This window comes from Hemicordylus capensis, chromosome 5, assembly GCF_027244095.1.
Source record: "Hemicordylus capensis ecotype Gifberg chromosome 5, rHemCap1.1.pri, whole genome shotgun sequence".
NCBI lineage: Eukaryota > Metazoa > Chordata > Lepidosauria > Squamata > Cordylidae > Hemicordylus > Hemicordylus capensis.
In genome coordinates, this window is record NC_069661.1 from 193,192,435 (window position 1) to 193,210,049 (window position 17,615).

The following is a 17,615-nucleotide window of genomic DNA, read 5'->3' on the forward strand; positions in this document are numbered from 1 at the left end:
ATAAATTATTGTATCTGAAGTAACAGTAAGGTAAAGTGTGCCATCAAGTCGATTTCGATTCCTGGCACCCACAGAGCCTTGTGGTTTTCTTTTGGTAGAATACACGAGGGGTTTACTATTGCCAAGTAGTCTTCCCAAAAACATTCCATAAGCCTACAGAAATACTCTAGTCTTAGTTTAAATATCCCAAGCATTAATCTTTACTAAAAGAAGTTACAAAATGCTTCTTGCCGACTCAAGGACAGATTTCAAACCCAGGTCTTCAGCCAGTGATAGTGATCTACAGTTTGGTCATTGTAGGGCCAAAAGCAGCCACTAGATAAGAGTTACCTCCAATCTGAAATGTGTTACACCAACAATATCAACACCATTTTTTCTTAATATTTTTTAAGAGGAGGAGATGAGGGCAAGACATATACATATATACACACGCACACATCTTTTAAAAATTATAATAATCCGATGGGAATGGATCCTATGCTGCCGCTAAGTAGTTAACACATTAAGGTTTGAAGAGGCTGAAGACCATTGGTTATTAGAGAACCTATATCTTACATTGTTTATTTTGGACATCCGGTTTATTATGGAACGTGTTTTGATGCTTACAAGCAAGTTATTGGGAAGGGGCTTTGAGACAGCCTGACGTTAACATGAAACATTTGACAGTAATAAAGGTTTATTTATTATGCATTTTATTTTAATAAAAGTATGAGGAAATTTTACTTTACAGTTATGCTGTATTTTTATTATTATTAATCTATCACATTTTTAGGCTGCCAGGAATAGGTGTCTCAGATATTTACAAAAAATAAAATAAAACCAGTTAAAATCAAGTAATAAAGACAGTTTAAAATAATTTTAATGTAGCAGTAACAATAAGACCAACCTGCAGGTGGTCAAAGGCTTGATGAAAGAAATGGGTCTTCAATCTTAAATTATTTTGTTAAATAACTCTTATTGAACAAAATAACAAAGTTGAAGGGACATAAAATAGCATAGCAGAGGTGAAGTTATCCAGCACTGTTACCAACTATTTGTTAAGTTTGTAAGTAGAATTAAATCCACTTGTTATCTCATTTGAGGAGAGAGGAGGAAAGAGAGAAGAATACTATCTTAAAAACAGATGACTCAAGTGAGTTGTAAAAGCAACCACTATAATATTGCCAGTACTTACATGATTAAATTGGACAGCACAAGAGTCTAGCCACTAACACCTCAACAAGCCTGAACAATGGAACAAAAGCCAGCAAGAGAAACACTGAAGCAGGAAAGCTGAGTGAAACAATAAAAGCTGATCATCCAAGATTATTGTAAATGTAAACTAGCATGTAAATATTTCAGCACTGCATAGTTAATCACTTTCAAGGAGCTTCTAAGCAACAGGACAGTGCAGAAGCCTACTGATGTCTCCTTCTGTTCACAAAAAGAACATCTCTCTATATTGACTTCTGTACATATTTAACATTTAGCTTGAAAAAACTAAGAGATACTGTACTGTATGTACAATTTGACATACAGAAGTCAAGTTTCATTGTAACACAGGCCAGTGTTTCCCAATCTTCCTCCCAGGCCCCAAAGCAAACTTATGGAAGAAAAATTGAGGTACACTGCCCCCTGCAAGAACCTTTTCTTCTTTTTAGCAAAACAGTCATAAGATTATTTACCCACCCTCCTGGTACAATAACGGAGTTTAGATGCCCAGCTTTGCAGCCGACTCACTCCTTTATGTATCAGGAACGGGGTATCTCCTGTGCACTATGGGGCAACTCTGCTCCAAACAGGGATGCACTTTGCAGCTGACTCATTCCTTCATGCCTGGGAAGAAGATATATCCTTCCCCGTGCATTATGGGGTGAATCAGCTGAAAAAGCAGGGAAGCAAGTAAGTCAGTGTTGCATACATTAGCCAGTTTCCCACAGCACAATAGTTTGCTGCACCAACTGGCTGGAAAAACTGATGTAGACTACAAGTAAGTATTTTTAAACTGAATTTTCCAAACCATTATAATTTAGCAGTTTACCAACAAACTTCACAGAACAAAGATAGTTGTGCAAAAACTGAGACTGTCTTGTACGCTAGTCATGTACCATGCTTCTTAAGTTTAGCCATTTCTCTCTCTTATTTATACAGAAGTCTCACGTGGACTAGCGAGCCAAGGAGACATACATATCTATCCATTGTGAAGGACAGAACAAACAAGTCCCCTCACAAGGGGAACACATATGTTTTAGACTTTGGCTCACTGAACTTAATCTAGTAATACAGACATAATTATTTTTAGACTAGATTTAGTCATAAGTTTTTTCTTTTTATTTTTTAATATACACTTTCCAACTTTCATCATGGTTCAAGCAAAGCAGCCAGATTTTCAAAAAGGAAAACTGCAGTTCATCCTGAGTAAACCTGCACAGTGGAACAGATAGTATAGAGCAATTAAATTTATTTAAAAGCTCCCACCAGCCAAAGGCATTACAACAATACAGGAACCATTTTAAGATCATAGGAATAATACATTAACTGTAACATTTTATTTATGTCTTAGATCAGCAAAACAGAAGACAGTAAACACAATAAACTCCACTCAGCTGGCACAAATACAGAACAATCTGCTATTGTGAATGTTGTTACTATACCCACATTCTCAGTTGTTACCAAAATTTGGAGGTTCTCCCACAGTGAATTCTACAGGCTTCCATGCAAAATTTAGCAACATTATATATCAAGACTGAATTCTGGTTAGCCAAAAGATGACATACATAAAATACGTCCTGGTGTATTCACTAAAATAGGAAATATAAAATGTTTTATGAAGATCACAGCGGAAAGAACATAACAAGACATGCCTCACTGTTTCAACTGATCCAGTGCCACAAGGGCATATTCGATCTGCATATGGGATTTCCTGAAATCCTCCCTCAAGCAGCACAGAAGGGAAGACACGGAACCGCATCAAAGTAAACACTCTCTGGTGTTTGGCTACAGTAGGCGTAGTAAAACAAGCAGGTAGTATATCATCATTTGGCCTCCTTGGGCTAATACAATCTGGAGCCAAGCCTAAATTATTCTGCTATTCAGTGTTGCCCAAGGGTCAACCTAGTTTACTCATATCCCAGCACAGTCAAGGGGGAAATCCATATGCCTGAAGTTTTTCTACTACGGCCAATTTCCAGACTGGCTAAAGTCAGTGGGGTGAGACCAAAAGGGAGAGAAGATCAGCTTCAACCAAAAGTTAAAGATTATAATGCATGCCTTAGTCTCCATCTTCGTTTACCCAGATTCAAACTGCAGGACCACATTTGGTACACAGCAGAGCACCTGTAAGATTGCTCTCAAAAGGTTTGTTTGTATGACCTCCATCAGATTAAAATTAGAATATGGCCCCAGCTGAGTTCCATACAGAAACTGAGAGAGATTTAGCCTCAAATAATTTGATGGCTGTGGGAACGCGGTGACTTCTGGCTCAATAAAACCTCAAACTGGCTTCAGCACTTCTTTGGGCATCTGTACTGCATATTCACCTTGGGCCCTCTGCCTACCGGTTGCATGGAAGACCACTCCACTCCCAGGTATTTAAAGCACACAACTTGTGCTATTGTTAGTTTAATAATGTACCAGTTATATGACTTTGGTCTTTTGGCAAACACTACAATCTTGGTTTTATTACAATCAATCAATCGTCACTCTTCCTTGCAGGACATGGTAAGGGCTTGTAAAGCCCTCCTAAGCCCAATAGGTGTTTGAGATAAAAGAGTCGCATCATCTGCGCAGAGCAATATTGAAATGCGTTTATCTGTGAATTTAGGGGTGGTGGAATTCCGATCAAAAAATGCAACTAAGGAATTGATATACAAGTTAAACAAAACGAGTTAAACAATACATTCCTGCCTAATTCCCTTTTGTGTAGGTACAGGATCAGTGAGTTACCCTTGCATGTTACATATCTTTTGTATATATGTATTATCATAAAATCTGTATATAAGAAGGGGGACTGTCTATCAAAGAGACCTTAATTTTTTTCCGTAATTGCCCCCGAGAGATAGGTTTCCTAGTCTAATCAAACTTGTAATTTCCAGTATAAAAGCCTGGCATATAACTTGCTAACAACACTCAGGAGGCTAATTGAACTGTAACTGGATGGGTCCTCCTTCCAACCCTTTTCCACCTACATTATTTAAGGAAAATTAGCTTATGGAGATCTCCTGGCATTCTGTGCCCCCATCAACATTGCAATGCCTGAACCAATATGAACCAATTTGGGTACAGTTGTAGGGAGACCTTAATGACATAGTTTATGATGATGTCATCCACCCCAATTCAAGATGGTGGACACAGGAACATTTGAGGAGCAAGTGGGCTAACTTGTGAACTGCCTAACCAGTTTGACCAAATTTAATCCAGTTGTAGGGGCAGTGTAAGAAAAGTATGCAGATTGGTTCTTGTTGAAGAACTTCTTGTTGAAGATTCAAATAATAGCCAGGCCTCAATCCTAGGGGAAATGCCAACTGTATATCACAATTCATAGCTACCAAGCCAAACAAAGACATTAAGCATATCTGTGACCAGCAATTTAAATATTTTGCTAAGTGGTGTATGTTAAAAATAATAATAATTGTCAGCCTTGTTACAAGTATGTCATATTAAAAATACAAATGCTTGTATTAGATTCAGATAAGCAAGGTGAATTTAAGCAATACAAAACAAGAGGAAAAGTGTGTTTAGTAGATATTATGGGCACACAATTAAGTATGATTTTACTATGAAAACAGTAAATAGAGGATGGTTTGGGAGAAGGGAAATTAAGGAACAAGGTTTGCTCAGCTCAAGTCCAAAAGCTATTCTGTCAGCAAGTTCATAATTTAAACATTTGTGTCCACCATGGAACTTTTAAACTGCATGGTATACTACATTATTTTAATAACATTTTAACATTATTTGTTAGGAATTCAGATGACCGAATGTAACAAGCCATAAGGCTGGAAGTACATTGTAATAACAGCTGGTAAAAAAAAATAAAAAAATACCAAGCTTGTCTGGTGGGAGCAAGCATGACATGTCCCCTTAGCTAAGCAGGGTCCACCCTGGTTGCATATGAAAGGGTGACTAGAAGTGTGAGCACTGTAAGATATTCCCCTTAGGGGATGGAGCCGCTCTGGGAAGAGCAAGAAGGTTCCAAGTTCTCTCCCTGGCATATCCAAGATAGGGCTGAGAGAGATTCCTGCCTGCAACCTTGGAGAAGCTGCTGCCGGTCTGTGTAGACACTACTGAGCTAGATGGATCAATGGCCTGAATCAATATCTGGCAGCTTCCTATGTTCCTAGGCTGCTAAATCTTATGAGTAGTAGCAAATCCAATCTGGCTGGTACTTTAAGAACTTTATAGGCTGCCAGTTTGTTTCTGGGTTCAATTCAAAGTGTTGTTTTTTAATCTTTAAAGCCCCAGAAGCCTTGGAACATAAATACCTGGTCTTCTGTCCCAGATTAACCTTTCTGGCCATTAAGGTCTTCTTCAGAGGCCCTGCTCAGAGTGCCTTCACTTTCTGAGTTGAGGTGGGTGGCAACAATCAACTAGGCTTTCTCTGTAGTGGCACCACAGCTCTGGGAACTCCATCCCCCTCTAACCATCAAGCTCAATCTCAGTTAATTATTGGGGGGGGGGGCAACTCAGGTTACTGCCCCCCCTTTAGCATTAAATAGGTTTGCTGCTGCTGCCAAACCAAAGTTAGTTGGTTTAAAATCAGTTTAAACCTTATATTGATGGTTTAATTTGATGGTTTTGTATTATCAGTTACCCTGGGAATCCTCATAATTAAGAAGCAGGATATTTATATTTTACAAAAGTAAACTGCTGTGCTTCTAGGTATGCAAACAGACAGTTATCCTATTAAGATTCCTGGTATACTTAGGGATAAAAAAAAAAGAGGAATGAACCCCTTACTCCATCATTAGATGTGGGCATTTTACCTTCCACAAGGCAGACTATCATGCCCTTCTCCACAACAGCAGATCTGTAAGATGAAGCTAGTTTCTAACTTTCTACATAGTATTGCTGTATCAGGACAAGAATGTATAATGCATATTTATTATGTATTAGATTGTATTTCTATACCACCCGATATAGGAAACTCCAGGCGGTATACAAATTTAATTATAATACACTAATATATTGCTGATTGCTAACAGAGCATGTGGATAGGCAATGCCTCTACAAGCTCTTATTAATGGTTGTGGGGCAACTGGAGCAGGTTGCGAGGGACAAGGCATGCCCAAAAATGTTATTTTCGAGTGGGAAGCCTGAGCTCTCCCAGAACAAAAAACCACCCCTATAGAAGCAGAAATTGCATATGCTTTGTAGTCATGGAATATTCAAACCATGATTCTCTTCCTCCAGACAACCAACAGGGCACATCCAGTAGCACTGGAAGCTTGGGAAGAGCAAGTTGAGAGAAAAACTGTGAGAAGAGTGAGGGAGGCAGCAAGAAAGGAAAACAACTGACAGTTATGGATGTAACTTTATAATGCCTGGCAGTGCACATGGACTACCAACCTCAACCTTTAGTTACTGTGAGCTACCAATGCTGGCAGTTGTATGCATTCCCTTTCTCCTGCCTCCTGTTTGCTTACACATTGTTGCCTACAAAAATCACCAGAGTCAGATATTTAGCTCTAGTTTACCAGAACCAGTAACTTTTGACCTTCCAAGCCCTTTAGTTTAGAGTTGTAAGAGGGAGACCCCAAGACCCCAGGACTTTGAAGCCACAAATGGCATTGATTCAATCCCAACAACTGTTCTTAGCTCTTTGAGCCTGAGGGACATTATCTCCGATTGGTTCGAAGGGTAACTTTGGCTCTGCTGCTCTAATCTGGTTTGGTGAAGTTGTATCTCTTTTCCCCAAGCAATTCCCTCTCCTTCTGCTGAACTGCAACCAGTCCTGTTTGTTCCTCCTTGATTAAGCTGCCTTGTAACCTATTAAGTGTTCCTGCGAGTTAGGCCGGTAAGGCTAAAAGTCGATTTGCAAGTTTTTGCTTTCTTATACGCAGATTTTTTCCTCTACTACAATCTATGTTCCTAAATAAAGTTGTTGTTTTTAACTGTATGGGATTCATGGTGTGTTTGAATGCTCTGAAGGGAGTTTATCCTTCCATGTGTCTGTTTGGCTCTCACAGTTTTTCCTGAAATCCAAAATAAAGAGGAATGTTTGCTATGTCTTCCCAACCTATGCAAATGAGAAGGCTAGAGACTGCCGATTCCCAATGAACAAGTCCTCCTCAATGTGGTCTTTAGGGTGGTGTTAAGCAGGAGGCTGGGAACCAAGTAAATGAGTAATCTGGAGAGGCTGGGGATGAACAACATTGGATTGGTCCTCTCCCCACCAAGATCCTCACCTCACCATCTAGTAGCCATTTGTTTGTGGCATGTTGTTGTTGTTATTTCAATTTAAAACAGTGCAGAATGGAACATAATTATAATATTGATAGTATTTTAAAATCAACATTTGTTTAATGTAAACACTACCTAAATAGACATGAACTTGGTTAATATCTTGCCTGTGCTGTAGTATAGAAAGTAGCTGTAAAGTAAAGTTGTGCCCTTGGGTCAGTGACGCATCCTGGAGACCACAGAGCCCTGTGGTTGTCTTTGGTAGAATACAGGAGGGGTTTACCACTGCCATCTCCCTCACAGTATGAGATGATGCCTTTCAGCATCTTCCTATATCACTACTGCCCGAAATAGATACCAGCAGGGATTCGAACCATCAACTTCTTGCTCCCTAGGCAAGTTACTTCCTTGCTGTGCCAGTAGTTGTGCAATGGCATTAAAAAGGAATAAGTCTGGTAGAATTGTGTGGAACTTCACAAAATTATTGTTTTGAGTCACATGGTGGAAAATTTACTGGTGCACCACCAAAGCAGTCACCCTACACCCATAAAAAGTTGGTGTTAACTGTTATACAAGACACATGCAATATAAAAGAGAGGGAGAAATGCCAAACACAAAAGCAAAGAGTGGATGTCCTTTAAAGCACACAGACATATTTGCAAAAAGAAACGGAGGGTGGGGGATACTATACCAAAGAACACAATTCTGACAAGACCCTGCCAACCCTACATTGCTGCCTAACAATGCACTATTCTGTCCATTCCTCAACACCATATCAGATTTTAGATTTGATACATTTTTGTTGTAGATTCCACTTGTAGTATATTAACATTGAACTCCAGTATTAAGCAGGAAAATACACTAGTTGTGCAAAATTGCAAAGTTCTCAATTTCATAAATTCTCCTTTGAAAAAAATAATCACCCTTAGGCCAATATGATCTTTTAAAGAAGATAACAGAGTAGTGAAGCAGGAACCTTCACAGGAGCTCTAGAGCAGCAACAGACACTTAGATTTCAAGCAATTTCAAAAAGAGTTGCAACAGAACCTGGTTCCATACCTGTATATGCAAGCACTCTCCTTCGTAGGATCACCAAGTTGGCAATGTGCAAGAACCAGACTAGATGTTACTTTTAAAGCATGTGCTATGCAGTTTTGTGCTCATTTTTGCTTTGTTAAATTGTGTGTGTTGGAAAGGGTGTAATTTGGATCAGGACCATGACAGAAGCAAAGGTAAACTCCCCCTCTGCTGTCTTGAACTAGATCGGGGTAGTGGCACACATGGCTATTTAACAAAACAAAACAAAACCCCGGCACAATCCTGATCTGGCCTTATCTAACTCCTGCACTACAGCAGCTCATGAAAGCTGCCAAAGCAACTTAATGCTATACAGCCAAAACAATTTCGACATTTATTTATCTATCAAGTTTAAAGAACAAATGCAATAAGGAACCATTTTCCTACTCACTAAGATTTAACATTTTATAGTTTCACAGGTCTGCAAAGCTTGCAACTCACCAAGCCAAAACCCATTCCTCCAGCCATGTATTGTGACCTGTCAGATACCCGACAACCATTTTTGCAATCTCAAGGCAGGGAGCAAAACTAGAGGGTTTACTGAGCCCTTGGCAAGCTGTTCTACGGCTCATTTAAGCTGAATGGGTCACAAGTTGTTTGGGCCAATAATAAAGATTATCTCATAGTAAGAAATAAATAATCTCTTATTTTTTTGTTCTTCTGTTACTTCTCTTAGGAAGACATCCAACAAAATAAATACTTAAGACAGATTTCTAGTTGTCAATCCCAGTTGGAGAGCCACAGTTGCCTACCCCTGGTCTAGAGTCCCTTGAAAATTTATCAGAGACTATTTAGAACCATTCTGTCTTTCACCTATAAGTCTACTGCAATATTACATCCTCATAGCTAAATTATATTTAGATCTTAAGTTCCTCTTTATTTTGCCTGTGTGTGTTACTGAGAATGAGAAAGTCCTGATCTCAGTGAACATTTTAGTCAAGGATGTGTGAGCTATTTCAGAGTAATTAGTGAAAACAAAATCAATTTGAATCAGATTGTTCTAGCAGCAGAAAGCAATTCAAAGGCATACCCAGGAAGATGCCTTAGACCATTAGTTCATCTGGCTCAATATTGTCCACATTGACAGGTAGTGGCTTCTTCAAGGCTTCAGGCATGAGTCTTTCCCAGTTCTACCTGGAGATCAGTGTTCCCTCTAAGGCATACACTCACTTATAAGTTTTTTGATGTCCACTCAGTTAATTTTAGATCCCCATCATGAAGGCCCTACTCTGAATGTATCACACAATGCCTTGATACTGCCGCCCAGAACAAAACTCATCCCACACAGAGATGCAAACAGTTAGAGGCACGCTAGTCTCGATGTCTGCCTTCAACTTCCAAGTACAATTTTAGGATTGCATTGAATGACATATTCTGTTAACCAGATCAAGTATTTGTTTCTAAAATTCCCACAGTACATGGCCAGAAAGTATTAGAAAAGGCAGTGTGAGGAGACTGAAAATACCAGCAATTATCGCATATACATTTCAGTCTATGAATAGCAATAAGACTATATTTACTAAACAAATTCTTTCAAGTTAACATTAATCATGTTGCATGCAACACCTGTTCATATCAAGGACAATTCTTCTCAGGAAATACTAGGCCTAATGTCTCTCATCTCCGCCGATAGCTGAATTACATCCTATCTAATTTTTGGTGTGTTCATTTCTGGAAATACTCACTACCGAAAGGATTTATAACAGTTGGATAATACTGTAATCCTGACGAACTCATTGGTTTTAATGCTAGAGCACCATTACTTCACTTTCAAGACCATGCTTCAAAGTCTGCCATATATAAAAACCCACAACATTACACAGAATAAATATATCTGAGATAGTAATAAAAATGCATGTCAATTTAGTCTGAAGTTAGAAACCAAAGTGTTTATAAAGGAAACATCCACCATTTTAGCTACTACTTCAAAAATAAGGGCTATAACTATATCCTTCATTAGATTGGATATGAAGTTGGTCTCTATTTTAGATTCTTCAATTGCCAACCAACACATATACATGAATTACTCACTGATGCTCTATCAGGTTCGCCTTCAAACAAAGCAGTCTCCATGCTGAAACAGAGCTTGTCTAACTTTCATTTAGATTTCTTCCATTTTGTAATCTGTGAAGAAAACAAATATACAATGAGTTTCTGAACAGTAACTAAATTAGCCTTGAAAAGCAACAGAGTAAAAGTAAGAGTTGGTATTTGCTGCCAATACAATTTGTTTTTAAAAAGTTAAAAGCGTATTTTCAGCAAAGATACTATTGCCCGGGTCAGCAAAGAAAAAAAGAGAAGAGAAAGGAGGTATGTTTTATGCAGTAAGTCTAAAAGTCGAATTAACATGTGGTTTACCATTCAATAATAGTCTTTGAAGCAAACTGAAAATATAATTTGATGTGATTTATATCAATACAAAAGGCTACAATAAAAGGGTGAGATTAGCTGGTTATACGATAAAAGAGTTGTCAAACCTATGATGCAGCAAGCTAGATTCAATTTCAATTCATTTTATTTACTTTTACCAGACCCCAAGCAGTATAAGAGGTTGCTGCCACAAGAAGAACACAAACACAGTAAGAGCAAAGAGAAGCTTTCACTTGATATTGGTAACCAGCTAGTTTTGAGGTGACAACTTTGTACAAAAACAGCCCTGCATGCAAGGCATGGAGGTCATTATACTGAAATTTTCCATTTAGATCAGGGTTGCATAAATTCAGTCCTCCAGCTGTTGTTGGACTATAACTCCCATCATCCACAGGCATGGTAGCCAACCATCAATTATGATGGGAACTGTAGTCCAGCATTAGCTGGAAGGTCAAAGTCGTGCAGTCTTGGTTTGGTTGAACATAAGGAGCAGAGGAATAGAAAGCATAACACAGATAAAACTATGTTTTGTGTTTAAATATTGGTAACATGGGCAGATCTACTATTTTGCAGCTGCATGCAAACACCACAGGGCACCAGGACAGCCATCAATGCCACTACACCACTAATTAATGTATAGTTAGCATCTTATCTATATTTCTGCCATGCTCTAAATTTAGGAACTAAAATAATCTCCCTGACTTATGTGAACAAATCTCATATAAATCAAATGTGTGGAAAGTTCCGTATCATTTCATCACCAACAGTGCCAACTGAGTTTTAAACATCCTGTTTACTGAACTGAACAACTGAGCTATGTGACCTCCTGTCACATGAAAGACAGACTCCAACTACTGTGGCATCCCCCAAATACACTGTTCTAGATTTAAGCAGCATTACCTAAACACCATAGGTCGACAGTAGCTAGTGTTTGAAAAAAGCACACTGTTTCTCAGCTTTATTTTAAGAGCTAAAAGGAAAAAGGTTTGCTAACAACAGTCGAAGGATCTAGCATCAGATAACTTTTGAGGTCAAAGAATTATGATGGTACATACCAAAAGGAAATGTTTCTTCCACTGTGGTTGTTTAGATGCACACCCACCCCACCCCCCATCGAAACCTTTTTGCATCAATATATTTGAGAAATGACAAGAAAAAAGGATCACATCTTTTTAGTCAACGATCCAAACCTATGAATATCCATTTGTAGGTAACAGCCACCCACTGTCTAGGTTCAATGAACCTTATTTTTTAACTGTGCATTATGAACACTTACCTGAGAGCAAGCCCCATGGGACCTAATATAATTTACTTCTGAGATAATATGCACAATATTGCACTGGAAAAAGAGCACCCCAGATGCTAGGCATTAACCAGAAGTGCAGCTAGGTAATTTCAGGCTCTGGACATAAAGGATCCTGTAGAGAGTGTAGGAGAAGAATCAAAAGGGAAAAGGAAGGAGAAAATGGATTTGTTGCTGAATAAACCTCTCTTGTGCGGCGGGGGGGGGGGGGTTGACCACATGGCACCACTGAATTTTTGTTTTAAAGGGAAGGGGCTTTTTATCCAACCTCACATGGCCCCAAAGCACTCTTATTACAGTGAAAACCTATGCATGTCTACTCAGAAGTAAGTCCCTTTGAGTTCAGTGGGACTCATTCCCACTAAGTATTATCGGATCCAAGCCTTAACCAACTTTAAGTCTCTGTATAGATGTGCCCTGTAGAATAACCCCTTTTAGACATTTGAAGGTGGTGGACAGATTTTGTCCCTCATTGATTTTGTTCAATTATAGTTACACCCCTACATGCGTAACTAGTACCCCCGCAGGTTCTTCTTTTTTTGACTAAAACAGTGGATGAATGCTGATGGATTAATTTTGTGATCTGTAATGATGATGATGGGATAATCTGCAAAGTTGCCCTCAATTGTGGTGACCACTGGCTTATGGTAAAGCCCTGGATTTCTGAGGGTTTTTTTGGGGGGGTCCCCCATAGCAGGGGTATTCAACTGTGGTCCTCCAGCTATTTTTGGCCTGTAACTCCCATCACCCCCCATCGCAATGGTGATGGGAGTTGTAGGCCCAAAACAGCAAGAGGGTCACAGCTGGACACCCCTGCCCTACTCTCCTGCCACCCCTTCCATTCCCAGAGTGTCTTGCAAATACTGCTGCACCTTCTTTCTGGTTGCCTTCAACATGGTTGTTCAGAACCAAGGGCAGCTTCTGCTGCTTTAGGTCTTCTTGGGCAACGGGGAGGGGAGGACAGTGGGTGGGACTTGGGCACAAAAGAGGTGTGCCACTGGGTTTGACTTGCAGCCTCTTTGTCCATTTGGGTTCCTGGAGGGAGGGACGCGAAAGGGACGCTGGCTGCTCTCTCCATGGCAGCACTCTTTTACAGGATTCAGCATGTTAAGACTGAAGCCTTTCACTCTGAATGCAGGGCACTAGTGGCGAAGACAAACTGCAGGGGCTTGGAAGTTGGAACTGGGTTGTGCAGAGCCATAATCACCACCCCACAGCAACAACTCTGAAGAAGCCAGTCCCTGTCCCCACACCTTCTTCACCGCTCTGCTGCTGCTATCGGCATCCTGCCTCCAGATCACTGTTCCCTCTAACAAGGATTCCCAGATGTTGTTCACTACAACTCCCAGCTGCAGTGGCTTTTGGCTGGGGATTCTGGGAGCTGCAGTCAACAACATCTGGGAATCCCTGTTAAGAGGGAACACTGCTCCATACTGTTTCCCTAGACCCAAACCCGAGACAAGGCCCAACTCTGTTCACCCCAGCTGCTTTTCACTTGGAAAGGTTGGGAGAGCCCTGCAGCAGTGAGCAGGAGGGAGGCAAGGAGGTGTGCTGCCTCTGGGGAGGCACGCAGCAGCCGCCTCACAGCACAACCCGTGCACTGTGGTACGGTGCAGGAGAGGAAGTAGAGGAGGGGTGTGTGGCAAGAAGCTCCTGTACTGTTTACACATGTGCTGGGCTGACTCAAGGGCTGCATGCAGCCACTGCCTCTCAGACAGACTTTCTCACAGTGCAATGCAGGAGGGCACTGAAAGTAGAGATGGGAGTATGGCAAGGAGGCCCGCTGGCTCTGGGGATACAATCGTTGCCTCTTGGAGTGACTGCCCCTCTGTTCTGTTATTTATAGCCAGCTCTGCCAGGATGGGAATGGGAAGAGATCCCATCGGGAGTGCTGATGGAGACTTAACTGATGGAGGCCCTACTGAAAGTAGGAGTGAGGCCCATAAGTCAATTTGCCAAATGGGAGAGCATGATGATGTTACAACAGTGAGCATACAAGTTGCTGCCACAAGCACATGCAGCTCTGTCTGTTGCTGTAAATCTACAGCAGTTCAGAGTACACCTATATTGCAAGATACACATTTGATCTTATACCCACCACTCCACACTCCTTATGCAAAAGGGAAGAGCAAGGGGTGATGTTGTTTATAGTCTGAAGGCTTTCTCCAAGCACATATGAAAGCTACCAAGAAATATATTCAAGCTTCACAGTGCTTCAGAGTGTAAAAAAATCGAATACAGTACATGCATGGTTGGGAATGTCAAATAAAAGGGCTCTAAAGTAGTCATTTCACAGGTTATATAATATCACATATTTTGTCTCCTAAAGAGGAAAGTCCTGTAGGATAAGAATTCAGGAATATAAATGTTTAAAATAAAGACAGTACTAAAAAAACAACAGTTATTCAAATTCATCTGAATATGCTCTATTAGCCATTTACTTATCAAAATGAATGTTCAACAAGGTTAACACAAGCTTATAAACACACACTACTGTGCTCACCCATCCAACAGATGGACATTTATATAGTATTTTCCTCATGCAGCAAATTAGGCTTAAGTGAGATGAAAACTAAGCAAGCAACACCTCCAACGCTTTCAACATGCAGCTACCACCTGCTTCTAACTACAGTTTATAATTAACCTTCCTAACTGTTCAACCCTTAAATACAACTCTACACATAAAAATGTGAAGCTGTCAATGCATACTGCATCTTGGGGCAGGTGAAGAGGAACAGATCTCTGAGACCCTTCCCCATCCCAATCCCCAATAAAACAGTAAATATCTCATTTGTCAAGTGAAGATTGCAGTACTATTTAGAAAAAACTGTGGAGTTAATGAAGTCTCCAAAACTTGCACTGTCATCTCATCTATTTAATACTAAAGACTGCATAAATACACTGCCTTCCACAGGCACCAAGATCAAATATAAAAGCGTTACTTCCTCCTGCTCTTTCATTCACAATGTTCTATATATTTTATTTGAGTAAGTAGCACAATATCCAAATTTATTTTTGAAACTAAGCTGCTGCTTAGGCATATATTTAGAAAACTGAACAAATAAAAGCTGGATAGATTGATGATAAACTGCTTTATTTAAACCATTGATTCCACTTCCCTTTGTGCAATTCATGCAACTGTTTGCTTATCTAAGGCATTTGCTGCAGATCACCGTTTATAAGCAAAGCATATTATTTTAGTATACAGAATAATAAAGGCCTTTACTCTAGGGCAACCAGTTTATATTGAATGAACCCCACCCTAAGTACTAGGAGCATGCTAAAGGAAGAGATGGGATTCCTCTCACCCCACTCCTCCTCCAACAGCAGCAATACATTAAAGTTAAAAATTTAATCTCATTTGGTAGCATATAAGATTATCTGGGATGCTGACCCAAGCAAAGAGCCTAGAGAGCTGTCCAATCCAAGTCATGTTGCATCAATCTGAACTTCCAAAGTAGAATTATGGCATGTAGTTGAGATGGGTCAAACTAAAAAGGTTACCTTTCCCCAGCCCAACATGTTAAAAGTCATAAGATGTTGCCAAACAGACAGCTATTTAAAGTCAAAGACCCGTGTTTATAGTTGGATCCACATTATGCAGCAGTTTACCCAAAACTATTTCCACTAAACACTAAAATTTCTTAATTCAGACAAGAGATAGTAAATAGTCCAGGGGCTCCCAGATGCACACTCACCAGCAGCAAACATTTCTCTTTAACTTGGAAAAATTATACAAAGGAGAGGACCAGAGGCTCCTGTTGTGATGAGATTCAGGGCTTATATACAGACTAGTGCAATACTGCTGTGTTAGCACAGGGAGATTGTATAAAGAAAGTACATTCTGTTCCAGACTAGTTCTTGTGCTAGTGAAAGGGTCATGCAGCTTGTGTGTGTCCTCCTGAAGAGTATCTTCCACTACCAGTTGTGCAACATTGCAGAGCACCACAACTCTGCGCAGTGCCACAAACTTCTTATATTAGTGCAACTTCTCTCCTTGTGCTAGAGCAACACTACTCTGATGTCAGCCAGAGATTCTTGGAAGAGGCAATACTTCTCTCTTTGCTTAAGAACACTTCTAAAATCCAGCACAATACTACAGACAATGTAGATGGTCAATAGAAATTATTTTGTCATCACATTAAAACATAGGCTGTGGGCATTTTATACAGCAATTGTTGGTAAAAACCTTATTTTCTGTTTGGGCTCCATCCATACATAAACATTAAGGCTGTCTGCAGATTTGCCTTTGCCTTAGAAAACAAACAGGCAGAGGGATATGTATTCATTTATGCAAATAGTTTGTACTGTACTTCACGAAGTGTTATTTGCTTCACCCATTCTTGCAAAGCACGAAGTTCCCATACAAACTGTCAGCTCCAAATATCTATCAGTCATAAAATTATTTTGCCATCACATTAAAACACAGGCTGTGGGCATTTTATACAGCAATTGTTGGTAAAAACCTTATTTTCTGTTTGGGCTCCAAGACGAGCTGGTGGCAACTGCAGACAGACCTCTCCTGATGATCTCAATAGGTGGTGGGGTTCACGATGAAGACGACCTTCTTTTAAATACCCAGGGCCCAAGCTGTTTAGGGCTTTATAGTTTATAACCAGCACCTTGCATTTCACCCGGCACTTATCAGCAGCCAGTATAGCTCTTTCAATACAGGAGTGATATGGTCTCTCTGAGATGACTTGGAGACCAACCTGGCTACCACATTCTGAACTAGCTGTAGTTTCCGGACTACATACAGAAGCAGCTCCATACCGAACACATTACAGTAATCCAGTCTGGAGGTTACCAGAATATGTACCACTGTCCTAAGGTTGTTTATCTCAAGAAACGGACACAACTGGTGTATCAGCCAAAGGTGACAGAAGACACCTCTGGCCACTGCCTCGACCTGGGACACCAGGGAGAGGCAGAACAGGCAGATAAAACTCATCTCCCGAGTTTCGACCCCACACCATAAGTACCTCCATCTTATCTGGATTCAGTCTCATTTTGTTATCCCTCATTCAGCCCATCACCGCCTCCAGGCAGGCATTTAGGGAGGTTATGCCTTCTCCTGATGAGGTTGATATGGAGAAATAGATTTGGGTGCCATCAGCATACTGATAGCACCCTGCACCAAGTCTCCTGATAGTCTCTCCCAGCAGTTTCATATAGATGTTAAACAACATTGGAGACAATATGGAACCCTGAGGGACACCATACAAAAGTTCAGATTTTGAAGAACATCAGTCTCCAAGGGACACCATATGGAATCTATCTGAAAGGTAGGAGCAGAACCACTGCAAAGCAGTGCCTCCCACTCCCAACCCCCTCAGACACTCCAGAAGGATACTATGGTCAATAGTCTCGAAAGCTGCTGAGAGACCCAAAAGGACCAACAGAGTCACACTCCCTCTGTCAATTTCCAATTGGAGACCATCCAACAGGCCAACCACTGCAGTCTCCACCCCATACCCCGCCCAAAAGC

The 17,615-nt window shown here is 40.3% G+C and overlaps 1 protein-coding gene across 4 annotated transcripts in view; it reads right to left on the reverse strand.

The window, feature by feature from the left end:
- OSBPL8 (oxysterol binding protein like 8) overlaps nt 1-17,615 on the reverse strand; it is a 121,733-nt gene that overhangs the window by 90,549 nt on the left and 13,569 nt on the right. For all 4 annotated transcript variants that reach the window (XM_053253241.1, XM_053253243.1, XM_053253245.1 and 1 more), the window contains exon 2: nt 10,486-10,578. In XM_053253241.1, the coding sequence (XP_053109216.1) occupies nt 10,486-10,527 (42 nt within the window). In that variant the 5' untranslated portion in view covers nt 10,528-10,578. The remainder of the gene's footprint in view (nt 1-10,485; nt 10,579-17,615) is intronic.